Source organism: Erythrolamprus reginae, chromosome 2 (assembly GCF_031021105.1).
Source record: "Erythrolamprus reginae isolate rEryReg1 chromosome 2, rEryReg1.hap1, whole genome shotgun sequence".
Lineage (NCBI taxonomy): Eukaryota > Metazoa > Chordata > Lepidosauria > Squamata > Dipsadidae > Erythrolamprus > Erythrolamprus reginae.
In genome coordinates this window covers 20,462,542-20,489,011 of record NC_091951.1, presented here as the reverse complement: position 1 = coordinate 20,489,011, position 26,470 = coordinate 20,462,542, and the positions used below count along the sequence as shown (strand labels likewise).

Sequence of the window (26,470 nt, the reverse complement as noted above, 5' to 3'; positions counted from 1 at the left end):
GCCCTGTTTCCTCCCAAGAGATTCCTAGAGAGGCCCCACGGAGGCTTTTCCCCGCCTTTTCCGTCCCTTTTTCCTCCAAGGAGATTCCTACAGAGGCCTCACGGAGGCTTCTCTCTGCCTTTTCCGGCCCTGTTTCCTCCCAGGAGATTCCTAGAGAGGCCTCACGGAGGCTTCTCTCTGCCTTTTCCGGCCCTGTTTCCTCCCAGGCGATTCCTAGAGAGGCCCCATGGAGGCTTCTCCCTGCCTTTTCCGGTTGCAGTTTCGGAGGCTTGGGTTTGTAAGTGGCTCTTCTATGACTTGTGGACTTCAACTCCCAGAATTCCTGAGCCAATCATGCTAGCTCAGGAATTCTGGGAGTTGAAGTCCACAAGTCATAGAAGAGCCAACTTTGCCTTCACCTGATCTATGCGACCTTACCCAAGGACATTGGCAGCTTTTCATCCTGTCCTTCATTTTTCTTTACTTTCTTTATCCCTCCTCTTAGTAACCATCACTGCATCCAAGATTCTGGATTTTTCCCCATAGTCCCTACCAACACTCCTCTGCCTAGAATGCACTTATGCCAATTTGGACCCGGATCCGAAATTATGCAGGAGAGAGTCATGCACAGAACATTTAGCTGACCCAATAGCGAATTTTCAGCTAATAAGAGTGGTGAGATCCATTTAGTTTACTCGGATGGGAGACCACAAGGAAATCTCGGGGCTGCAGGCCATACTGGGAACTAAAAATAAAGTAAAATTTCCAGGTGGCAGTAGTAGTAAATCATGCAGATATTAGTGCCAAGCAAAAAAATAAGCGGAAACATCTGTTTATATGCTCTAATACAGTGTTTCCCAACCTTGGCAACTTGAAGCTATTTGGACTTCAACTCCCAGAATTCCCCAGCCAGCGAATGCGGACTGGGGAATTCTGGGAGTTGAAGTCCAGATAGCTTCAAGTTGCCAAGGTTGGGAAACACTGGTCTAATAGTATAGGAATGGGAGCAAATGAGAGAAAATAAAACCCCTCAGAAAATATTGTCTCCCCAATTTCACTGTGTTTTTAGTTACATTTTGCTTTAGTGAGGTTTCTTACACTGAAGGCTGTTTTCGTTCCCTCAAAATTACCACATTGAGAAGATCGTGTGTGTGTGTCACAGAAACTAATTAAAAGAAAATGAGAAGTATTATTTTGAAGTTTCTTTTTTTCCTTCTTCTTCTTCCGTTATTGTTGCTTTTCTCTTCTCCGTCCTGGTTCGCTAGGGCCTCAAAAGTCTCCCTCAGAGAAGTTGAGGCCTCCACTGACTGGAATTGCCCATTCAACTGTCAACGAAATTTTCAGAGGTGGCTGGTATGCAGGCATAATATGCTGGGATCTTATAGGGAAAAAAACGAAAAGGACATTGGAACCCAAGGCCCTCTATGGCAGGGGTGGGGAACAAAGTACACTTTTATGATGACTTGTGGACTTCAACTCCCAGTGGATGGCTCAGGAATTCTGGGAGTTGAAGTCCACAAGTCATAAAGGGGCCATTGTTCCTCATGGTGACTTAGCAATTCTGGGAGTTGAAGTCCACAAGTCATAAAGGGGCCATTGGTTCTCATGGTAATTCAGGAATTCTGGGAGTTGAAGTCCACAAGTCATAAAGGGGCCATTGGTCCTCATGGTGATTCAGGAATTCTGGGAGTTGAAGTCCACAAGTCATAAAGGGGCCATTGTTCCCCGTGGTGGCTCAGGAATCCTGGGAATTGAAGTCCATAAGTCATAAAGGGGCCATTGTTCCACGTGGTGACTCAGGAATCCTGGCAGTTGAAGTCCATAAGTCATAATGGGGCCATGGTTTCTCAGGAATCCTGGGAGTTGAAGTCCAGAAATAAAAAAGGTGGCATCCTCCCCCACTTAGACTCTATGGTGAGAGAGTCAGCAGTAGCTCATGTGCCCACTGATATGGCTCCTGGCACCACAAGTGGTACACATGCCATAGTTTGCCATCACAGTACTATACTACTATACCAGGGGTAGGCAAAGTTGGCTCTTCTATGACTTGTGGACTTCAACTCCCAGAATTCCTGAGCCAATCATGTCTGCTCAGGAGTTCTGGGAGTTGAAGTCCACATGTCATAGAAGAGCCCACTTTGCCTACCCATGTACTATACCATACCACCCCACACCATACTATACTAGTATAAATGAGCTTTGGTGGCACAGTGGTTAGGAGTGCAGTACTGTAAGGTGCTTCGGCTGATTGCTGGCTGTAGTTCCACAGTTCAAATCTCAGTAGGTCTCAAGGTTGGTTCAGCCTTCCATCCTTCCACAGTGGGGGAAAAAGAGGACACAGATTGTTGGGGGTGATAGGCTGACTCTGTAAACTGCTTAGAGAGGGTTGTAAAAGCACTGTGAAGCGGTATATAAGTCTAAATGCTATTGCTATATTAAATTTAAATCTGTTGTGTGCTCTTGTGTTGTTGTGGTTGAAGCTGAAGTAGTCGGCGACAGGCAGGACGTCTTCAAAGAAAAAAAGAAAGAAAGCCCACTTGCCTCTTTAAGAAAAGCACCTTCGGGGGGTGGGGTGGGGGGGAAATAGGCGCGGGCGAAATTTCGCAGACCACGAAAATTCTTCAGCGAGGCGGGGGGGGGGGGCAGAGCGAGGCATTTTGGAAGATTCCTTCGCGTCTCAGCTCCTCTGGGTGAAAAAGCGAAGCTTGCAGTTGCGGCGCCGTTCCGGGAGGGGTCGCCCGCGGGAGCGCCGCCGGCCGCCGCGAAGCGAGGGGCGGGGACAAGGCGGGAGCAGCTTTGCAGCCAAGCTGGTCAGCAGGGAGTCCCCGCAAAAGGCGCCCCGGGCTTCCCCGCCCCCCACCGGGGGAAAAACCCAGACGGAGATCGGCCGGCCTCTCTTTGCCGTTTGCGGTACGGTTGTTCCTCCGCAGGGGGTGAGGTGGGCGGCGGGGGCTTCTTCCAGGTTAGCGGGCGGAGCGTTGCAAAAATAAAAAAAAGGGGGAGGCCTCCCCTCCGTCCCGGGGAGAGGCGCGCGCTCGCCCCTGCCTCGCGTTGCAATTGCATTGTGTTGCATCGCGTGCACGGCGTTGCATTGCATTGGGTTGCACCGCAATCCTTGGCTTTCCTTTCCAGCGCAAGTGTGTGTGTGTGTGTGTGTGGTTTCGACGGGCCGGGCACAATGAGGCTCCGGGGGTCGCGGAGAAGAAAGGATTTTCGAGACCTCCGTCCTCCTCCGTCTCGAAAAGTGCAGATGTGGGGGCCGCCGCCGAGCATCTTGCACCCGGAATGTGTGTGTGTGCGCCCGCGAGCGCGTTTGTGTGGGTGCGTATGTGCACAGAAAGCGCGATGACACACACACACACCGGCTGGAAGCTCTCTTGGGAGGGGAGAGCAGAAGGGGACAGCAGAAGGGTCGAATTCCCTCTTCCCCAAACAAAGGGGTGGGGGGAGACGGCTAACTTTTTAACCTAGAGAAAGGAATCGTTGGTGTTATTTTTCTGGCTGGTGATTTCAAGTTTGCTGCAATGTGATGCCCCGTTGAACGACATGGCCCTTTGGAGGCACAAAAGTAGTAACAACAAAACTGTGGGTCTGTAAAGTTGCCCCTAGGTTGTTATTCTGCATGTGTGTGGGGAGGGTAGCTTGTGCCCTGAATGTGAAGTGTGGGAGAATTTTTTTTTTAGTTGTCCAGAATTGGATCTTTCTTTCTTTCTTTCTTTCTTTCTTTCTTTCTTTCTTTCTTTCTTTCTTTCTTTCTTTCTTTCTTTCTTTCTCTCTCTCTCTCTCTCTCTCTCTCTCTCTCTCTCTCTCTCTCTCTCTCTCCTCCCTCCCTCCCTCCCTCCCTCTCTCCCTCCCTCCCTCCCTCCCTCCCTTCCTTTTAAATTTTAAATCCATCCATCCCATTTCTACACCACCTATTTCACCTATAAGGCATTTATTTGCTGTTAAGAAAACGGGAGACCTCCCACCCAAATGGGATAAAACATTTCTTACCTGTTGAATTTATCATTATTTATCGCTTCCTCTCTTACCCCTTATATGCCAACGGTATAAACCAAGATATGATTTTATTGAGCGGGATAACAGAGAAAGTCTCTTGGCACAGTTTTTCCTTCAGCATTACAGGTACATTAGTTCTTGTTTAGCAACTGCCTCTTTTAGTGAAAATCTGCAGTTATGACACTGATGAAAATTTCAGACTAATCCTTACATTTATGACCTTCACAGGTCTGTAAAACAAAAAAGAAGTTGAGGCAAAATCATAAAACACAATTCAATATAGCAACCGGTAGTCCCAATTGTGGCTACTAAATGTGGACTACCTCTTTCTTTTTCTTTCTTTCTTTCTTTCTGTCTTTCTTTCTTTCTGTCTTTCTTCCTTCCTTCCTTCCTTCCTTTGTCAAACATATATAGGATAATTGTAGTGCCGCCACGAATCTACAGAGAGGATCGGCATACAAATCTAATAAATAAATAAATAAAGTTTGTATAAACATAACGTAAGTAAAAAGTAACTATAAAAGAGGACAATAGGACTTATGCACACCCCTTACAGACCTCTTAGAAACGGAGGGGGGGGGGATTGTTCAATTTTGGGGTTTTGGGAAGAAACCACAGAGTCAGGTCGTGCATTCCAGGCATTGATCGCTCTATTGCTGAAGTCGTATTTTCTGTAGTCATGTTTGGAGCGGTTTACATTGAGTTTGAATCTATCATGTGCTCATGTATTGCTGCGGTTGAAGGTGAAATAGTAATTAACAGGAAGGGCATTTTGGTATATGATTTTATGAACTACAGTTAGTTCATATAGGCGATGTAATTGTAAATTTTCTAATTGCAGTGTTTCAAGTCTAGTGGAATAAGGTATTTTGTTGCAAGCGGAGGAGTGAAGGACTCTTCTTGTGAAATATTTCTGGACTCTCTCGATTGCATTAATGTCTTATATGCAATGCGGGTTCCAGACAGGTGAGCTCTATTGCAGAATTGGTCTAACAAATGTTTTGTAAGCTCTAGTTAGCAGTACAATATTGCCAGAGTAGAAACTGCGTAAGATTAGATTAACAACTTTTAGTGCTTTTTTTGCCAATGTTGTTATAGTGGGCTCTAGCACTTAGTCATTGGATATGACTACTGAGTGCTAGAGCCCACTGTAACAACACTGCCAAAAAAAGCATTAGGAGTTGTTAATCTAATCTTACGCAGCGTCTTCTTTTGGCTAGCAAATATCATCTTGGATAGCAAACTACTGTAACGCTCTCTACATGGGGCTACCTTTGAAAAGTGTTCGGAAACTTCAGATCGTGCAGAATGCAGCTGCGAGAGCAGTCATGGGCTTCCCTAGGTATGTCCATGTTACACCAACACTCCACAGTCTGCAATGGTTGCCGATCAATTTCCGGTCACAATTCAAAGTGTTGGTTATGACCTTTAAAGCCCTTCATGGCATCGGACCAGAATATCTCCGAAACTGCCTTCTGCCGCACGAATCCCAGCGACCGATTAGGTCCCACAGAGTGGGCCTTCTCCGGGTCCCGTCAACTAAACAATGTCGGTTGGCGGGCCCCAGGGGAAGAGCCTTCTCTGTGGCGGCCCCGACTCTCTGGAACCAGCTCCCGCCAGAGATTAGAACTGCCCCTACCCTCCTCGCCTTTCACAAACTCCTTAAAACCCACCTTTGTCGTCAGGCATGGGGGAACTGAGATATCTCCCCCGGGCCTATACAATTTATGTATGGTATGCTTGTGTGTATGTCTGTTTAATAATGGGTTTTTAAAATATTTTATATTGTAAATTATTAGATTTGTTATAAACTGTTTTTATTGTGTTGTGAGCCGCCCCGAGTCTATGTAGAGGGGCGGCATACAAATCTAAATAATAATAATAATAATAATAATAATAATAATAATAATAATAATAACTCCAAGTCCTCAGAGAGGGGTGGCATGCAAATCTAAATAATAATAATAATAATAATAATAATAATAATAATAATAATAATAAAATTTTGATTACGCCATAAACTTGCAGGAGTGGGATAAACTATGGACATCTAATTATGGCACTTGCCACCAGCACGCTTAGCTAAGATGTACCCAAGACTCTCTCCAAAGTGCTGGAAATGCAAAGTGAAAATAGGTACATACTACCACATATGGTGGACGTGTCCACTAGTTAAGAAATTCTGGAAGAAAACTAAAAATATGATGGAGGAAATTATAGGAGAAAAAATACCACTAAAACCAGAACTTTTCCTTCTTGGAATAATTAGGCATAAAGTTACAATAAATGACAAACATCTGATTCTATACATAACGACTGCAGCAAGAATCATAGATTAGATTAGATTAGATTTATTGGATTTATATGCCGCCCCTCTCCGCAAACTCGGGGCAGCTCACAACAATAATAAAAAACAGTACATAATAACAAATCCAATGCCCACCAATCTAATTACAATTTAAAATTAATAAATTCATAAAACAGTCCCAATATATATAAAAAACAGGCATACAGTCAATCAGTCAATGGCAAAACAACATGGGCAAAGGGGAGATGTTTTAGTTCCCCCATGCCTGACGGCAGAGGTGGGTCTTAAGGAGTTTACGAAAGGCAGGGAGGGTGGGGGCAATCCTAATCTCAGGGGGGAGCTGGTTCCAGAGGGTCGGGCCCCCCACAGAGAAGGCTCTTCCCCTGGGTCCCGCCAGACGGCATTGTTTAGTCGACGGGACCCGAAGAAGGCTGACTCTGTGGGACCTAACCGGTTGCTGGGATTCGTGCGGAAGGAGGCAGTCCCGAAGATATTCTGGTCCGGTGCCATGAAGGGCTTTATAGGTCATAACCAACACTTTGAATTGTGACCGGAAACTGATCGGCAACCAATGCAGACTGCGGAGTGTTGGAGTAATATGGGCATACTTAGAGAAGCCCATACAGTGATCCCTCGGTTAGCGCGGGGGTTACGTTCCAAGACCTCCCGCGCTAACCGATTTCCGCGTTATACTGGATGCGGAAGTAAAAACACCATCTGCGCATGCGCGCCCTTTGTTCCATGGCCGCACATGCGCAGAAGGTGGAGCGACGCAAGTTCGGAGGCTGGCAATGCAATGGTGATTTTTCCGGGCTCCTCGCCGCTACCCACAGGGCAGCGCTGGCGGCAATGGCAACCCTCCCTCCTTCCCTCCTTCCCTTCTCTCCCTCCCTCCTTCCCTCCTTCCTTCCTCTCACCGGCTTTCTTGGGGCAGCGCTGGCGGCAATGGCAATGGCAACCCTCCCTCCTTCCCTTCTCTCCCTCCCTCCTTCCTTCCCTCCTTCCCTTCTCTCCCTCCCTCCTTCCCTCCTTCCTTCTTCTCACCAATCAGCAATCAGTATGACGTCATCGGGCGGGAAAAACCGTGGTGTAGGAAAAAAAACGCGGACTTATTTTTTAATTAATATTTTTTGAAAAACCGCGTTGCAGCGTTTCGCGCTAATCGAGAACGCGCAAATCGAGGGATCACTGTAATTGCTCTTACAGCTGCATTCTGCACGATCTGAAGTTTCCGAACACTTTTCAAAGGTAGACCCATGTAGAGAGCGTTACAGTAGTCGAGCCTCGAGGTGATGAGGGCATGAGTGACTGTGAGCAATGACTCCCGGTCCAAATAGGGCCGCAACTGGTGCACCAGGCGAACCTGGGCAAACGCCCCCCTCGCCACAGCTGAAAGATGGTTCTCAACACCTTTCAGCTATATGTTCAAACTTGGAAACAGGAAACTGTCCCAACATTGCTTAATTTAATAACAAAGATATATGAGGTAGTAGAAATGACAAAGCTTACATATGAACTACAGGATAAAGATACTAAGGAATTCCACAATACTTGGGACAGGTGGTATATCTGGATAAATAAAAAGAAAATAAAAAAAATAAAGAGAGAAAAACTAAACTATTGTTAAGAGGAATATTTACCATTGTAAGGCACTATTATACCATGGAAAAATATAGAGGATATGAAAGCAATCACATAGAAATGGACACGTTAATGGATAAATTAACAAGATATAGATAGAACAGAATAGAATAGAATAGAATTTTTATTGGCCAAGTGTGATTGGACACACAAGGAATTTGTCTTGGTGCATATGCTCTCAGCGTACATAAAATAAAATATACATTTGTCAAGAATCATGTGGTACGACACTTAATGATTGTCATAGGGGTCAAGTAAGCAATGAAGAAGCAATATTAATAAAAATCTTAGGATATAAGCAACAAGTTACAGTCATACAGTCAACATGGGAGGAAATGGGTGATAGGAATGATGAGAAAAACCAGTAGAATAGAAGTGCAGATTTAGTAGAAAGTCTGACAGTGTTGAGGGAATTATTTGTTTAGTAGAGTGATGGCGTTCGGGAAAAAACTGTTCTTGTGTCTAGTTGTCTTGGTGTGCAGTGCTCTGTAGCGACGTTTTGAGGGTAGGAGTTGAAACAATTTGTGTCCAGGATGTGAGGGGTCAGTAAATATTTTCCCCGCCCTCTTTTTGACTCGTGCAGTATACAGGTCCTCAATGGAAGGCAGGTTGGCGGCAATTGTTTTTTCTGCAGTTCTGATTATCCTCTGAAATCTGTGTCGGTCCTGTTGGGTTGCAGCACCAAACCAGACAATTATAGAGGTGCAGATGACAGACTCAATGATTCCTCTGTAGAACTGTATCAGCAGCTCCTTGGGCAGTTTGAGCTTCCTGAGCTGGCGCAGAAAGAACATTCTTTGTTGTGCTTTTTTGATTATGCTTTTGATGTTAGGTGACCATTTTAGGTCTTGAGATATGATAGAACCTAGAAATTTGAAGGTCTCTACTGTTGATACTGTGTTGTCTAGTATTGTGAGAGGTGGAAGGGTGGAAGGGTTTCTCTTAAAGTCTACCACCATTTCTACGGTTTTGAGTGTGTTCAGTTCTAGATTGTTCTGGTCACACCACAAGGATAGTTGTTCAACTTCCCGTCTGTATGTGGATTCATCATTGTCTCAAAGGAGTCCGGTCACTGTTGTATCATCTGCAAACTTCAGTAGTTTAACAGATGGATTGTTTGAGATGCAGTCATTAGTGTATAGAGAGAAGAGAAGTGGTGAGAGCACACAGCCTTGGGGGGGCACCTGTGCTAATTGTACATGTATCTGATGTGATATATGTGTAATAATAAATAAGAGGGGGGAAATATATTGTTATAAATGAATATGCTGCATAAAACAATTAGCCTGCAATTCAGCAGGTGTAAATATTAAGCTCTGATACCAAAACAACTCATGTATAAAGCAAAATGCTTTATTCCGTCTTGAGTGTGTATATATGTATGTTGTTATCCCCCTTGTACTTTCACGCTTCTTCTCTTTCTTCCTTTTTTTCTATGTATTCCTATGCATAAATAATTATGTAATTTTATGCACTTTGTAAATGTTGTACAGTTGTATTGTTTACAGTGATCCCCCGGTTATTGCGTCCCCGACCATTGCGAACAGGGTAATTTGCGATTTTTCAACCCGGAAGTCAAAATACCATCTACGCATGCGTGCCCTTTTTTTCTATGGGCACGCATGCGTAGATGGCAACCGGGAGATCAGCTGCTAGGCGGCTTCCCTGGGTCTTCCCCCTCTTGCTGGCATCAGCGAGGAGTTTCCCCACCGCCCACGCAAACTCCTCGCTGCCGCTCGCCCACCCTTCGCCTGCCCACGCCGTTCGCTCCCCCTCTTGCTGGCGGGAGGGCGAGAAGCCCTCCCCAGCACCCGCTCGCCCGCCCTTCGCCGCTCGCCCGCCCTTCGCCCTGGCCGCTTCTTCCCAGCGGAGAAATTCCAGCCCCCACCTGGTCCCGCCCGATCCTCCTCCCTGAGGCAGCTCGCCCTCCCATGGCCGCTTCCTCCACCCTCCATCGCAAGCCCTCGCCACCGCAGCCAACGCGCGCTGCAATCTTCAAGCCCGGCTCCTTTCGGCCCAGCATCCCGGGCCAAGCAGCTGCCTTCCGTGACTGAGCCTGGCTCGCCCGGAAGATCGTAGCGCGCGTTGGCTGCAGCGGCGAGCGAAGCCAAGCCGGCAGCAATGTCGCCGCCGCTGCAGCCAACGCGCGCTACGATCTTCCGGGCGAGCCAGGCTCAGTGACGGAAGGCAGCCGCTTGGCCCGGGATGCTGGGCCGAGAGGAGCCGGGCCTGATCCGCTGAGCCTGGCTGGCCCGGAAGATCGTAGCGCGCGTTGGCTGCAGCGGCGAGCGAAGCCAAGCCGGCAGCAATGTCGCCGCCGCTGCAGCCAACGCGCGCTACGATCTTCCGGGCGAGCCAGGCTCAGTGACGGAAGGCAGCCGCTTGGCCCGGGATGCTGGGCCGAGAGGAGCCGGGCTTGATCCGCTGAGCCTGGCTGGCCCGGAAGATCGTAGCGCGCGTTGGCTGCAGCGGCGGCGACATTGCTGCCGGCTTGGCTTCGCTCGCCGCTGCAGCCAACGCGCGCTACGATCTTCCGGGCCAGCCAGGCTCAGCGGATCAAGCCCGGCTCCTCTCGGCCCAGCATCCCGGGCCAAGTGGCTGCCTTCCGTCACTGAGCCTGGCTGGCCCGGAAGATCGTAGCGCGCGTTGGCTGCAGCGGCGAGCGAAGCCAAGCAGGCGCGCCGTTCTCCGCTGACTCCTAAAGCGGGGAAGTTCGCCAGGAGTCAGCGGAGAACGGCGCAACTGTTTTAAAACGATCGGAGCTTTCCAATGAGTCCCGAAGACAAACGGCAAACTTCCGCGTTTGTCTTTGGGACTCATTGGAAAGCCGCGTGGGTGTTTTAAAACATCCCCGCCGACATGGGGGGCTTGCTAGCACCCCCCGAAACCCGGGTTGGGGGTTCGGGGGGTGCTAGCAAGCCCCCCATGTCGGCGGCGACGTTTTAAAACAGCCGCGCCGCCCCCCAATCTTCGGCTCCTCGCTAGCGCTGCGGAAGTTAAAAACACCATCTGCACATGCGCAGATGGTGTTTTTACTTCTGCAGCGCTACTTCGCGAAAACCCGCTCGTTGCGGGGGGTCCTGGAACGGAACCCTCACAACGAGCGGGGGATCACTGTATACCCTTTTTAAATGTAAATAACTAATAAAGTATTTTTCAATAATAATAATAACAACAACAATAATAACAGTAATAATAATAATAATAATAATATACCAGTTTTCTTTTATCCTCCTTCACAGTCTCTCTCACCTGTTGGACAGTCTTAACCTGATTGTGATTAAAAGTGACCTCACCTGATCAATACGCAACTCTGGTTTTCAGAAAGTAAACCGCGAGGAAGCCGTTCAAACGGAACTAGAAGAGGCAGAAATTGGAAGAAACGGAAAGCTCCCATTCCAAAGCAAGCAACCCCCTGAAAAGATCAAAAGTGCGATCCATTCGTTGGGATGGAGGAGGAGCGCTGGGACGCCCAGTGGGAGCCATTTTTTGAGACGCAACCCACCTATGCAGACGGGAACTTGGAGGTTTCTCCTTGGGACGACCCCAAGGCCTTCCTGGCCTCCTTCGAGCAGGTGGCCACGGCCTGCCGGTGGCCCAGAGGAGAGTGGGTAGGCCAACTCCTGCCGTCCCTTTACGGAGACGCTGAAGAGGCCTTTCAGAGCCTGGACGCCATTCATCAAGAGGATTATGAGAACGTGAAGGCGGCCATCTTGAGAGGAGATGCTGTGAAAAGCGAGGGCCAGCGTCAACGTTTCAGACAGTTCTACTGCCAGGAAGTGGAGGACCCTCGCAAGGTTCAGAGCCATCTCCAGGAGCTTTGCCACCAGTGGCTGAAGCCCGAGAGTCACACCAAGGATCAAATCCTGGAGCTTTTGATCTTTGAGCAGTTCCTGGCCACCCTACCTCCAAAGCTTCAGGACTGGATTCAGTCCAAGAGGCCACAGACAACTTCCCAGGCTGCGGCCCTGATGGAGAACTTCCTTAGGAGCCAGCCAGAAATCAAAACCAAGGCGTGTCAGGTATGGTTTACGACAGGGGTAGGCAAAATAGGCTCTTCTATGAGGTGTGGACTTCAACTCCCAGAATTCCTCAGCTAGCGTGATTGACTCAGGAATTCTGAAAGTTGAAGTCCACAAGTCATAGAAGGGCCATCTTTGCCTGCCTATGGTTTACGATGTAGCTCTCATTTAAATTCCTACGTACAGTGGAAATAAAAAGGCTACACACATCTATTTTATTTTTATTTTATTATTTATTTAATTGGATTTGTATGCCGCCCCTCTCCGAGGACTTGGGGCGGCTCACAGCATATTTAAAAAAGAACAGTAATATAATCCAATTAGTACTACAATATTAAAAACAATTAGAAATAGAAGATTAATTAAAAAAATTAACTCATTAACTAAACATTCAGCCATCATACTCAAGGCATTCAGTGGTCAGGGGAAGATCTAAGAGTCCCAAGCCTGGCGGCAAAGATGAGTTTTTAAGCTCTTTCGGAAGGCAAGGAGGGAGGGGGCAGTGCGAATCTCTGGGGGGAGTTGATTCCAGAGGGCCGGGGCTCCCACAGAGAAGGCTCTTCCCCTAGGTCCCGCCAACCGACATTGTTTGGTCGACGGGACCCTAAGGAGGCCAACTCTGTGGGACCTCACCGGTCGCTGGGATTCGTGCGGCAGAAGGCGGTCTTGGAGATAATTAGTGGTAAGGACGGGGGGGACGGGACATGATCGAAACATTTAAATATGTTAAAGGGTTAAATAAGGTCCAGGAGGGAAGTGTTTTTAATAGGAAAGTGAACACAAGGACAAGGGGGCACAATCTGGAGTTAGTTGGGGGAAAGATCAAAAGCAACATGAGAAAATATTATTTTACTGAAAGAGTAGTAGATCCTTGGAACAAACTTCCAACAGACGTGGTAGATAAATCCACAGTAACTGAATTTAAACATGCCTGGGATAAACATATATCCATCCTAAGAGAAAACACAGAAAATAGTATAAGGGCAGACTAGATGGACCATGAGGTCTTTTTCTGCCGTCAGACTTCTATGTTTCTACTTAACCTCCCCTACCGGTTCGGAAGCTGCGTGATTTGCGCACACACGCACCACCGTTGCACACATTTTTTTCACCCTCTGCGCATTCCCAGAAGGCTTTGCTCAATCAGCTCTTTCTGAGGTAAACGCTCTTCCCTGTTTCAGGGCCCGCTGAAAGGGAGGCGTATGACGTTCGTACATGAAGAAGAGGCCGCAAACAGTGAACATGGTGAGAGGAAGATCGATAAGGCAGGTAAGGATTTTCCTGAAATATAACAAGCAATATACAAATCCTGCAATGTAGTGTTTCTCAGTCTACTCTTTTATGAATGAATAAATAAAGCTTTCTGCATACCCTCGTCTTCCCTGCTAGCCATTTTTCATTTAGTTACGTTTTTAATTTAATTTAATTTAATTTAATTCATTCATTGATTCAGTTTAGAATTAATAAGGTTTTCACCAATGAATCGACTTTGGTGCAATACTAGTATAGGAACTGTGGCTTCCTATAACAAGGAATATAGCACCCTCTTCTCTGCCCATGTCGCCTCAGATTAATCTATAGCAGTGGTTCTTAACCTGGGGGTTGGGACTCCTTTGGGGGGGCCCAACGACTATTTCACAGGGGTCGCCCAAGACTGTGGGAAAAGACAAATTTCTCAAAATGGGTGAACAGTGCAGTCAGGTGGTAGGAAAAGCAAGTAGGATGTTTGGCTGCATAGCTAGAGGTATAACAAGCAGGAAGATGGAGAATATGACCCCGCTCTATAGAGCGCTGGTGAGACCACATTTGGAATACTGTGTTCAGTTCTCGAGACCTCACCTACAAAAAGATATTGACAAAATTGAACGGGTCCAAAGACGGGCTACAAGAATGGTGGAAGGTCTTAAGCATAAAACATATCAGGAAAGACTTAATGAACTCAATCTGTATAGTCTGGAGGACAGAAGGAAAAGGGGGGACATGATCGAAACATTTAAATATGTGAAAGGGTTAAATAAGGTCCAGGAGGGAAGTGTTTTTAATAGGAAAGTGAACATAAGAACAAGGGGACACAATCTGAAGTTAGTTGGGGGAAAGATCAAAAGCAACATGAGAAAATATTATTTTACTGATAGAGTAGTAGATCCTTGGAACAAACTTCCAGCAGACGTGGTAGATAAATCCACAGTAACTGAATTTAAACATGCCTGGGTTAAACATATATCCATCCTAAAATAAAATACAGAAAATAGTATAAGGGCAGACTAGATGGACCATGAGGTCTTTTTCTGCCGTCAGACTTCTATGTTTCTATGTTTCTATGGTGTTAGGAACAAAAGCTTCTATTCTGGCGTCTTGGGACATATTTTTACAATCCGACCAATCCGGTGTTTACAGTGGGGGTGTCCCTCTGACCTTCCTGCCAATCAGCTTAAAGCTCTATTTAGGAGAATTGGGGCTAGACCTATGGTTGGGGATTAACACAATGTGAGGAAATGTATTAAGGGGTCGCGGCACTAGAAAGGTTGAGAACCACTGATCTACATGGGAAAAATCCCCTTAACTAAACAGTTAATCTAAAGCCCCAACAGTTTTAAAATTCAGTCAATGCCATTCACACAATAAAACATAGACTACATTCATTTGGCCAGGGGGCTAGGTCTAATGGCGCTACGCCTGGCGGCATAAATGAGTCTTGAGACTCTTGTGGAAGGCGAGGACGGTGGGGACATTGTGGATTTCTGGGGGGATCTGATTCCAGAGGGCCGGGGCCCCCACAGAGAAGGCTCTTCTCCTAGGTTCCACCAAGCGACATTGTCTAGTTCAGAGGTCTCCAACCTTGGCAACTTTATGAGGTGTGGACTTCAACTTCCAGAATTCCTCAGCCAGTCATGTTGGCTGAGGAATTCTGGGAGTTGAAGTCCACACCTCTTAAATTTGCCAAGGTTGGAGACCACTGGTCTAGTTGACAGGATCTGGAGAAGGCCGACTCTGTGGGACCTCACTGGCCACTGGGACGCGTTTAATGTTGTTTAATGTTCAATTATTGAATTGTTATTTTCATACTGTGCTATGCTTTTAAATATCCTGTGACAAGCAATCTAATCTGAATGTATTCCAACTCTAGGTTTTAGAGGGCAGCGGATGGAGAAAATGCTGAAAGAAGAAAAATCTGGAAGCCCAAAGTTAGAAGGGGAAACAGGAGGCGGAAAACCGCCCGTTGCAACTCAGTCTGAGTCCGAGCGACAGCCGGAATGGGCGGCATCTCAGAAGAACAAAACCGATCCATTTCGGGGGGTGGCAGAGAGCTGGGAAATCCAGTGGCAACAGTTCCTCCAGACATCGCCCCCCGCTCCCAACGGATGGAAGAACCCGACGAGGTCAGAGGATTCCCCCTGGGGGAACCCCAAGGCCTTCCTGCTCTCTTTTGAGCAGGTGGCCAACGCTTGCCGCTGGCCCAGAGAAGAATGGGCCACCCAGCTCTTCCCAGCCTTGAGCGGAGAAGCGGAAGAGGCTGTTCAGAACCTGGACATCCGAGAGCGAGAAGACTACGGCAAAGTGAAGGCGGCCATTTTGCGAGGGGAAGCGCTGAGGGCGGAGACGCAACGCCAGGATTTCCGGCAGTTCTGCTGCCAGGAGATGGGAGACCCCCGGAGACTTTACGGCCAACTCCACCAGCTGTGTATCCAGTGGCTGAAGCCTGAGAGACACACCAAGGAGCAGATCCTGGAACTGCTGGTCCTGGAGCAGTTCTTGGTCAGCCTCCCGCCGGACCTCCGGAGCTGGATCCGAGCGGGAAGGCCAGACACGTGTTCCCAGGCGGTGGCCCTGGTGGAGGACTTCCTGTCAAGCCTGCAAGAGGCCAAATCTGGATCCTGCCAGGTAGGATCTGAATTCCAGAACCGACAGTACAGAATCTGGATTAGGCTTCTGGAATTGCCTGCATATAATCCGGTGCAAAGGTGTTGTGTTCATAAGACAAAAGGCTGGAAGCCAGCTTTTCAAATGAAGAGCCACAATAATAATAATGATGATGATGATGATGATGCCCATGTAACACCAACACTCCGCAGTCTGCATTGGTTGCCGATCAGTTTCCGGTCACAATTCAAAGTGTTGGTTATGACCTATAAAAAGCCCTTCATGGCACCGGAGCAGAATATCTCCGGGACTGCCTTCTGCCGCACGAATCCCAGTGACCAATTAGGTCCCACATAGTGGGCCTTCTCCAGGTCCCGTCAACTAAACAATGTCGTTTGGCGGGATCCAGGGGAAGAGCCTTCTCTGTGGCGGCCCCGGCCCTCTGGAACCAACTCCCCCCGGAGATTAGAATTGCCCCCACCCTCCTCGCCTTTCGTAAAACCCACCTCGGCCGTCAGGCATGGGGGAACTGAGATATTCTTTCCCCCTAGGTCTTTACAACTTATGCATGGTATGTTTGTTTGTTTGTATGTATGTATGTTTAGTTTTACAATAATGGTTTTTTAGTTGTTTTAGTATTGGATTTACATGCTGTTTTTTATTACTGTTGTTAGCCGCCCCGAGTCTACGGAGAGGGGCGGCATACAAATCCAATTAATTAATTAATTAATTAATTAATTAATAATAATCCAGCATAGTGATCTCATTTGCTGTGTTGTATTGACATAATATATTAGATTTGTATGCCATCCCACTCCGAGGACTCGGAGAGGCTCACAACAACAATACATAATCTAATGTTAAAAGAACAATTTAAAACCCTTATTATAAAAACAATCACACAACCTGACAGACCATACATAACAATAGAGTTGGAAGTAACCTTGAAGGTCTTCTAGTCCAACCCCCTGCTTAGGCAGGAAACCCTACACTACTTCAGACAGATGGTTATCCAACGTCTTCTTAAAACTTTTCCAGTGTTGGAGCATTTGCAACTTCTGGAGGCAAGCAGTTCCACTGATTAATTGTTCTAACTGTCAGGAAATTTCTCCTTAGTTCTAAGTTGCTTCTCTCCTTGTTTAGTTTCCACCCATTGCTTCTTGTCCTACCCTCAGGTGCTTTGGAGAATAGCTTGACTCCCTTTTCTTTGTGGCAGCCCCTGAGATATTGGAACACTGCTATCATGTCTCCCCTGTTCCTTCTTTTCATTAAACTACCGATGCCCAGTTCCTGCAACCGTTGTTCATATGTTTTCATAGATTTCCTCTTTATTGCAAAAACTCTCTGAATGGATCTGTCTGTCTCCCCGTTTCAGGATCTGCTGAAGGATGACCCTGTGTATTTTGATCCTGGAGAGGAAGAATTCTTGGAAACAATGAAGAGGGAAAGAGTTGAAATGGAGATCAGCATGTTGGGTAAGGATTCTAGGAAACATAGGTGTTCTGTCGAGCTCTCTGGTAGAATCCTCCCGAAAATTCACAGGTACAAATTTCAGACACACACTCATGTTTGAAAATTCAAAACAATGTTCTTTATAATGAAACTTCACTTAAACCAAGCCCTCTTTTGGGATAGCAAAGAGCACTTGTCTCCAAACAAACTGGTAATTTGTACAAGTCCCTTATCAGTTCTGTGATACTTAGCTTGCAGCTGTGAGGCAATTCACAGTCCTTCTTTCACAAAGTGAAACACACTTTGCCCTGGTTTAGTTTCAAAGCGGGGAAAAATCAGCACACAAAGGTCAAAGTCAGCAAGGCAGGCACGAAACACAATGATCAGATAATCCTCCACAATGGCCAAACCCACAGGCTGCTATTTATAGCAGCCTCACTAATTACCACAGCCCCACCCAACCACAGGTGGCCTCATTTTCTTTGATAATAATCTCTCAGTTGTTGCTGCCTATGCATCGCTCTCCACATGCGTGGCTGTATCATTAGCTCTTGTTCCGAATCCAAGGAGGAGCTAGATAATTGATCTCCTTCTGAGCTGTCTGCCACACTCTCCTCCTCCCTGTCACTCATGTCTTCTTGGTCAGAGGAGCCTTCATCATCAGATTCCACTGGGAGCAAAACAGGCCTGCAGCATGTGGATGTCTCCCCCACATCCACAGTCCTTGAGGCAGGAGCTGGCCCAGAGCTAACCACAACAGTAGGAGTGTTGACAAAAGAAGTTGAGTATGTAAGATTTTACACACAGGGTAGATCTGGCCAGGATCTCACTACTTAAACCAGGAGAATGGCTGAATACTAGGAGGTTCTTGGTGCCCTTTGAGCTTAGTGTTATTTCACACTGTTTATGTTGTTTGTTTTATTTACACATATGATTGGTTTGCCGTTTGTTTTATTTCTTGCACGCTCCCAAGAGTCATTAATTATTTGTTCTTATCAATGACCAGGTGTTCGGCATAGTGAAACAAGTTGGAAGAATAGAATAGAATAGAATAGAATTTTATTGGCCAAGTGTGATTGGACACACAAGGAATTTGTCTTGGTGCATATGCTCTCAACGTACATAAAATAAAATATACATTTGTCAAGAATCATGTGGTACAACACTTAATGATTGTCATAGGGGTCAAATAAGCAATGAAGAAGCAATATTAATAAAAATCTTAGGATATACGCAACAAGTTATAGTCATACAGTCAACATGGGAGGAAATGGGTGATAGGAATGATGAGAAAAACTAGTAGAATAGAAGTGCAGATTTAGTAGAAAGTCTGACAGTGTTGAGGCAATTATTTGTTTAGTAGAGTAATGGCATTCGGGGAAAAACTGTTCTTGTGTCTAGTTGTCTTGGTGTGTAGTGCTCTGTAGCGACGTTTTGAGGGTAGGAGTTGAAACAATTTGTGTCCAGGATGTGAGGGGTCAGTAAATATTTTACCCGCCCTCTTTTTGACTCGTGCAGTATACAGGTCCTCAATGGAAGGCAGGTTGGCAGCAATTGTTTTTTCTGCAGTTCTGATTATCCTCTGAAGTCTGTGTCGGTCCTGTTGGGTTGCAGCACCAAACCAGACAGTTATAGAGGTGCAGATGACAGACTCAATGATTCCTCTATAGAACTGAATCAGCAGCTCCTTGGGCAGTTTGAGCTTCCTGAGCTGGCGCAGAAAGAACATTCTTTGTTGTGCTTTTTTGATGATGTTTTTGATGTTAGATGACCATTTTAGGTCTTGAGATATGATAGAACCTAGAAGTTTGAAGGTCTCTACTGTTGATACTGTGTTGTCTAGTATTGTGAGAGGTGGAAGGGTGGAAGGGTTTCTCTTAAAGTCTACCACCATTTCTACGGTTTTGAGTGTGTTCAGTTCTAGTTTGTTCTGGTCACACCACAAGGATAGTTGTTCAACTTCCCGTCTGTATGCTGATTCATCATTGTCTCGAATGAGTCCGATCACTGTTGTATCATCTGCAAACTTCAGTAGTTTAACAGATGGATCGTAGGAGATGCAGTCATTAGTGTATAGAGAGAAGAGAAGTGGTGAGAGTACACAGCCTTGGGGGGCACCTGTGCTAATTGTACATATATCTGATGTGATTTTTCCTAGCTTCACCTGCTGCTGCTTCCTGTCTGTTAGGAAGCTTGTGATCCACTTACAAGTGTGTTCAGGTACCGCTAGCTGATTTAGTTTGGTTAAGAGAATGTCCGGTACGATGGTATTGAATGCTGAACTGAAGTCCACAAAGAGGACCCTGGCGTAGGTCATTGGAGATTCAAGATGTTGAAGGATGTAGTGTAGAGCCATATTAACAGCATCATCTGTTGATCTATTTGCTCGGTATGCAAATTGCAGGGGGGTCTAACAGTGGATCCGTGATGGCTTTCAAATGGAACATCACTAGCCTTTCAAAGGTTTTCATAACTACAGATGTTAGAGCAACTGGTCTGTAGTCATTCAGTTCCTTGATGGAGGGCTTCTTTGGCACTGGGATGATAGTCGAGCGTTTGAAGCAGGAAGGAACATAGCACAACTCTAGTGATTTGTTGAAGATTTGGGTGAAGATGGGGGCCAATTGGTCAGCACAGACTTTTAAGCAAGAAGGAGTTATCTTGTCTGGGCCTGGTGCTTTTCCAGGCTTCTGTCTGAGAAATAGATTTTTCACTTCCTTTTCTGTGATCACTAGGGGTTGTAAACACAATGGGATGGGTTCAATTGTAGAAGTTTTAGCTGTTGTTGGTGTGTCTGGGATGGAGGTTGTGCACATAAGTGGTTGTGGTTTCTTTTCAAACCTGCAGTAGAACACATTCAGGTCATCTGCCAATTGCTGATCTCCTTCAGCTTGGGAAGGTGGTTTGCTGTAACAGGTGATGTTTTTGAGAGTTTTCCACATGTTTGCTGGTTCATTTGTTGAGAATTGATTCTTTAGCTTTTCAGAGTAGTTCCTTTTTGCTGCTCTGATCTCCCTTGTTAATATATTTCTGGTCTGATTGTACAGCATTCTATCACCTTTTCTGTAGGCTTCCTCTTTGGAATGACGTAACTGCTTGAGTTTGGCTGTGAACCAAGGTTTATTGTTACTGTATATTTTCAAGTTCCTGGTTGGTACACATAGGTCTTCACAGAAGCTGACATATGATGTTACAATATCTGTTAGTTCATCTAGATCTGCAGAGGTGTCTTTAAAAATATTCCAGTCTGTGCAGTCAAAGCAAGCCTGTAGCTTTAACTTTGCTTCCTCAGTCCAAGTCCTCACTGATTTAATTATTGGTTTTGTGGCTTTAAATCTTTGTTTGTAAGCAGGTACAAGGTGAATCATGCAATGATCAGAATGGCCCACAGCTGCTCTTGGTAAAGCCCTGTATGCATTTTTTACAGCTGTGTAACAATGGTCTAAGATATTATTGCCTCTGGTGGGACAATTTACATGTTGAAAGTATTTTGGTAGCTCATCTCTTAAGTTTGCCTTGTTAAAATCTCCCAAAATAATGGCCAGTGAATCAGGATATTTGGCTTCAGCCGCCATAATCTGATCGGCTAGGGTTTTTAGTGCCTTTTGTACAGATGCTTGGGGAGGGATGTAAATTGTAGAAATTAAGAAGGAATGAATCTCACGAGGAGAATAAAAGGGTTTGCAATTAATAATTAAAGACTCCAAGTTTTCATCACAGAATTTTTGTATAATGGTGATGTCTTGAGACCAGCTGTTGTTGATATATATACATAAGCCTCCTCCCTTTTTCCCCCCTGATAATTCTGCATTCCGATCACCCCGAAACATTTGAAAGCCCGGTAAATGCATACTGTTATCATCAATTTCCTCGTTTAGCCAGGTTTCAGTAAAGCATAGGGCAGATGCGTTGTGAAAATCAGAATAGCATCTATTTAAGAGCAGTATTTCATCCATCTTGTTGGCAAGTGAATGTAAATTGGTAAGAAAGATAGAAGGGAGCGGTTGTTTTTTAATTCCCTTGTTCCTTAGTCTATTTAAAATTCCCGCCCTTTTACCTCTTCGTCTCTGCCGGCTGCGTATGTTTTTGGTGATCCATGGTTGCCGGGAAATGGCTTCCTCCTGTGCTAAAATCTCCTCCGCGTTTGTAAAGACAGGTGGGGTTGAAGTTGCAGATAGCTGCTCCTTAAAGAAATGTTCTTTAATTCTTAGCAGATGGTCTGTTGAGTAGGAAATCCGTTGAGAATTGCAGGGAATAGTAGAAAATGAAAAAACTGTTTGAGAGCATTTCACCGAGGCAGCCTTTGTCGGCGCCATCTTGTATAATTCCTAACCCTAACCGAAAATAAGTACCGTATTTTTCAGACTATAAGACACACCTATGTTTTGAAGAGGAAAATAACAACAACAAAAAAGTTTTTGGCCTCCATATACCCTATTTTCAGGTCGTTTTCAAGGCTTTTTTCAGGCTTTTTCTGGGGTGTTTTCAAGGCTTTTTGGGGCCATTTTTGAGGCTTTGTTGGGGATGATTTTGAGGCGTTTCCCAGGCTGTTTCAGGGGCCTTTTTTCAGGGTGTTTTTGAGACTTTCTTTGGGCCATTTCTGAGGCTTTTTTTTTCAGGGCGTTTTGTAGGCTTTTTTCAGTCCTTTTGAAGCTTTTTCAGCCCAGTTTTGTGGCTTTTTCCAGCCCGTTTTGGAGGGTTTTGGGGGGCATTTTGGAGGCTTTTTGGGGGCCTTTTAAAAAGCATTTCCCATGGCATTTTGGGGGCTTTTTCAGGGATGATTTTTAGGCTTTTTGAGGCTGTTTTTGAGGGGTTTTCCAGCCCGATTTTGAGGCTTTTTCAGGGCATTTTTGAGGCTTTTTCGGGGCTGTTTTTTAGGCTTTTGTCACCCCAATTTTGAAGGTTTTTCTGGGCCATTTTTGAGGGTTTTATCAGGCTGCTTTTCCAGAAAAAAAAGGCCTGGAAAATGTCTCAAAAACAGCCCGAAAAAAGCCTGAAAAACAGGCCGAAACCCATCCTTTAATAAACAGCTGAACCCTCCCCCCAAAAACAGGCCGAAAAAGAGTGTGTGGACACTCAAATACGGCTAGTGGGCAGGGCTCCAGCAATATTCACTCTGTAAGAAACACAGACATTTTCGGCCATTTTTGGGAGACCAAAAAGTTCATCTTATAGTCTGAAAAATACGGTAATCAAGGCTATAGTTAACATTTTTTCCCTCTTTTTCGGCAGGTCACAGATGGGAAAGTGGAGGCAAGATGGGTGAAGATTCTTTGGGTGAAGATGAAAAGCTGGAGGCAACCTATAGGTCAGGCTCCACGCGGCGCCCTGTGAATCTGCCGTTAAGCTTCATGTCAAAAGAGGAGACACCCGCGGAGAACGAGAAGAAACGTCTTTTGCTGGCAAAAAGGTTTTCTACTGCTGTTATTGGAAAGTCCACTTTTTCCAGCAAGGATAAAACGCCTTTGTTCTCCAAGTATGGTCGGAAGTACCACTACAGAGTCGAACTTGACATGATAGACTCCTCAGAGGAGTTTGAAGAATGGCCCAGCTCAGAGGAGGATCTCCAGTGTTTTTCCGACTTTTGCGGAAAGGAAGAAAACAGCAGAATTGAGGAAAAGTGCAGGTTTTCTGAGAAGAGAAATGGCAACCGTTTCGACAGGTATCAGTGTAATTACCTGGAAGAAGAACTCGACCGTTCTCTCGAATACGTGGAAACCTTCAGTAACGCAGAATCGCTAAATGTAATTCAGGCCCCTGACGACGCCGATAGGAAAGTGTATGAATGTTCTCAATGCGGGAAACAATTTGGCAAATTTAGTCAATGGAGTCAACACCAGACAGTCCACACCGGAGAAAAACCATACAAATGTTCCCATTGTGGAAAGTCTTTCAATCAAGCAGGGAACCTGAAGACCCACCAGAATATTCATACCGGAGAGAGACCCTACGGATGTCCCCAGTGTGGGAAAAGCTTCAATCAGGCGGGAAACCTGAAGACCCACCAAAAAATCCACACCGGGGAGAGACCCTACAAATGCCCTCAGTGTGGGAAGAGCTTCACCCGAAGGATCCTTTTGAAGATACACCAGAGGATCCACACCGGGGAAACGCCGTACAAGTGTTCCGAGTGCGGGAAAGGATTCAACGAGATGCGGAACCTGAGAAGGCACCAGAGAATTCATACCGGAGAAAAACCTTACCGATGCTCCCAGTGTGGGAAGTGCTTCACCGAGGCAGACGTCTTGAAGATACACCAAAGGACCCACACCGGAGAGAGGCCGTACAAGTGTTCGGAGTGCGGGAAGAGCTTCAATAAATCGGGGACTTTGAGGAGGCACCAAAGGATTCATACCGGGGAGAGACCTTACAAATGTTTTCAGTGTGGGAAAGGTTTCAACCAGATGGGGACTTTGAAGAAACACCAGAGGCTTCACCCCGGTGAGAAACACTATAAGTGTTCCCAAGTCCACGCGGCGATTTCTATCGGCGAGAAACCGCACAAGTGCTCCGACTGCGGGAAGTGTTTCCGGCAGGCGGGGCTTTTGAAGAGGCACCAAAGGATTCATACTGGCGAGAGGCCCTACCGATGCTCTCAGTGTGGGAAATGGTTCAATCAGTCAGGAACGTTGAAGAGACACCAGAGAATTCACACCGGAGACAAACCACCCCAGTTTCTCGGTGGTGGAAATACGCCGGTCAGGGAAGTGACTTGAAGAGCTACCTGGAAATTCGTAACTTCCAGGAAAAAGCCACAGATGTAACTAAAAACCCAGTGGGGAACATCTCCATGGTCGGAACGTAGTAATTGAAAGATACATTGAAAACAAAGAGCGGCAGTAGAATAGAAGAGTTTTAGTGTATGATTGGGATAAAGGCAGGGAGTCCTCGACCTGCAACCACAATTGGGGTTGGAATTTCAGTTGCTAAGTGATGTGGTCAATAAGCGAGTCACCGTGGGACCGGATCTGATTTTACAACCAGGTTTTTTGGGTCATGATTGTTAAGTAAATCTGACTTCCCCAATTCAATTCACTTGTGGGACTGCAATCACGAGATACAACAACCGTCGTAAAGATCAGACGGTTGTCAAGTGACTGAATTGTGATCATGTGATTTACGGATGGTCGCGAAGTCACTTTTTTCCAAAAAAAAAAAAGTCGTACGTTGGAACTGTCGTTAAAGGAACGGTTATAAGTCAAAGATTACTTGTAAAATCAATAACCAACGTTACCACCTTCCATCTCTCGCCCGAATTATGGAGGGCAATTATGAATTATGTAGATTATGCTTTATGAAAGCAGAGGGAGAGTGTGAGATCTGATAGAAAATGCAGAGTTGAATTCAACTTTACGAACTTTTTTAAAAAGTACATGGAGAAGGATCAGTGAACGCTTCTAATCCATTCATGGATGCCATACAAAAATAAAGGGATTTGTCCTTTCATTCCAGAGGGTATAAAAACATCATGAACTGAATGCTAGGACAAAAAAACTCCAAAACATTCATGAGTAATTCAAAAAACGATTGAGCGGTTAGATCGATTTTGCAACGAGATGATGGGATACTCTTAACTATCATCGGACCTAATTGGGGTTGCTGCATGGAGCCAAGGTTGGACTCGATGGTCTTAATGACTCTCTCTAGCCTCCGGTTCCGTGATTCCATGGCAAGACCAGTATCGGGTTGCTACTGGTACGGATAAGGGCAGCGCACCGCTAGCAAAAATTGAGCTGCGTACACAGCTTTGCTTCCGCTGGGGGGGCGCACGCACATCCCAGTGAGATTTTGCTTCTGGGCATGCTCAGGAAGCAAAATCCCACGAGAGGATGCATGAGCATCCAAAATTTTGGTGATTTTTTGCTTCAGCGCATGCGTGAGCATCCCCTTGCGAGATTTTACTTCCTGCACATGCGCAGAAGCAAAATCCCGCTGGGACGCATGGCTGCGCCTGCAACAGAAGCAAAGCTGTGTGCATAGCGCATTGGTCGCGGTGGAATCGGGAATCCGCCCCTAGATAACGCCAAATGACTGTGAGTTTGGGTCTCCCATTCTACCTGGTCATTTGCCATTTTTAATTTTGGCTGTCAGAGCTGACACAGCATCCAGAGGTTCTTCCAGATTCCGCAATCTTTTGGACTCAAAAAGCAAGTGGCACATGGCTAGGAGGGACATTGCATAAATACCGTATTTTTTGAAGTATAAGACACATCTTTTCCCCCCTAAAAGAGGCTGAAAATTTGAGTGCGTCCTATACTCTGAATGTAGCTTTTACTAAGCTTTTTTCTGGCTCCCTCGGAATATATATTGCTAAAAAAAAATAAAGGGAACACTCACATAACACATCCTATTGAATGAATGAAATATTCTCATTGAATACTTTGTTCTGTACAAAGTTGAATGTGCACAACAGCATGTGAAATTGATTGTCAATCAGTGCTGCTTCCTCAGTGGACAGTTTGATTTCACAGAAGTTTGATTGACTTGGAGTTATTATTATTATTATTATTATTATTATTATTATTATTTATTGGATTTGTATGCCGCCCCTCTCCGCAGACTCGGGGCGGCTGACAACAGTGGTAAAACAACATAAACAATCCAATTAATAAAAACAACTAAAAAACCCTTATTATAAAAAACCAAACATACACACAAACATACCATGCATAACTTGTAATAGCCTAGGGGGAAAGGATAACTTAACTCCCCCATGCCTGGCGACAAAGGTGGGTCTTAAGTAATTTGCGAAAGACAAGGAGGGTGGGGGCCGTTCTAATCTCTGGGGGGGAGTTGGTTCCAGAGGGCCGGGGCCGCCACAGAGAAAGCTCTTCCCCTGGGACCCGCCAAACGACATTGTTTGGTCGACGGGACCCGGAGAAGGCCCACTCTGTGGGACCTTAACGGCCGCTGGGATTCGTGCGGCAGAAGGCGGTTCTGGATGTATTCTGGCCCAATGCCATGTAGGGCTTTAAAGGTCAGTTATATTGTGGTGTTTAAGTGTTCCCTTTATTATTTTTTTGAGCAGTCAACTTTGTTGACTTACAGGACAGCACTGAGGCCGGCAAGATATGGTTCGTTGGTTGATGGATGGAAGCAAGCTTTATCTGAGCCCCTGACGTATAACGTTTAAGTGTTCATTTTGTTTTGATCATATTGTGTTTTTCGCTCTTGCGTGCCACCTAAAGTCTTTTCTAATAGAAGGTGG

At 45.8% G+C, this 26,470-nt stretch overlaps 1 protein-coding gene across 1 annotated transcript in view; it reads left to right on the top strand.

Moving 5' to 3' along the window:
- Nucleotides 1-2,749: 2,749 nt before the first annotated feature.
- The window catches only part of LOC139159229 (zinc finger protein 850-like), a 47,674-nt gene continuing 23,953 nt past the window's right edge, over nucleotides 2,750-26,470 (top strand). The window contains exons 1-6 of the mRNA XM_070736576.1: nucleotides 2,750-2,889; nucleotides 11,170-11,949; nucleotides 13,131-13,218; nucleotides 15,077-15,831; nucleotides 17,186-17,285; nucleotides 22,495-23,969. Coding sequence (XP_070592677.1) covers nucleotides 11,377-11,949; nucleotides 13,131-13,218; nucleotides 15,077-15,831; nucleotides 17,186-17,285; nucleotides 22,495-23,969 — 2,991 coding nt within the window. The 5' untranslated portion in view covers nucleotides 2,750-2,889; nucleotides 11,170-11,376. The remainder of the gene's footprint in view (nucleotides 2,890-11,169; nucleotides 11,950-13,130; nucleotides 13,219-15,076; nucleotides 15,832-17,185; nucleotides 17,286-22,494; nucleotides 23,970-26,470) is intronic.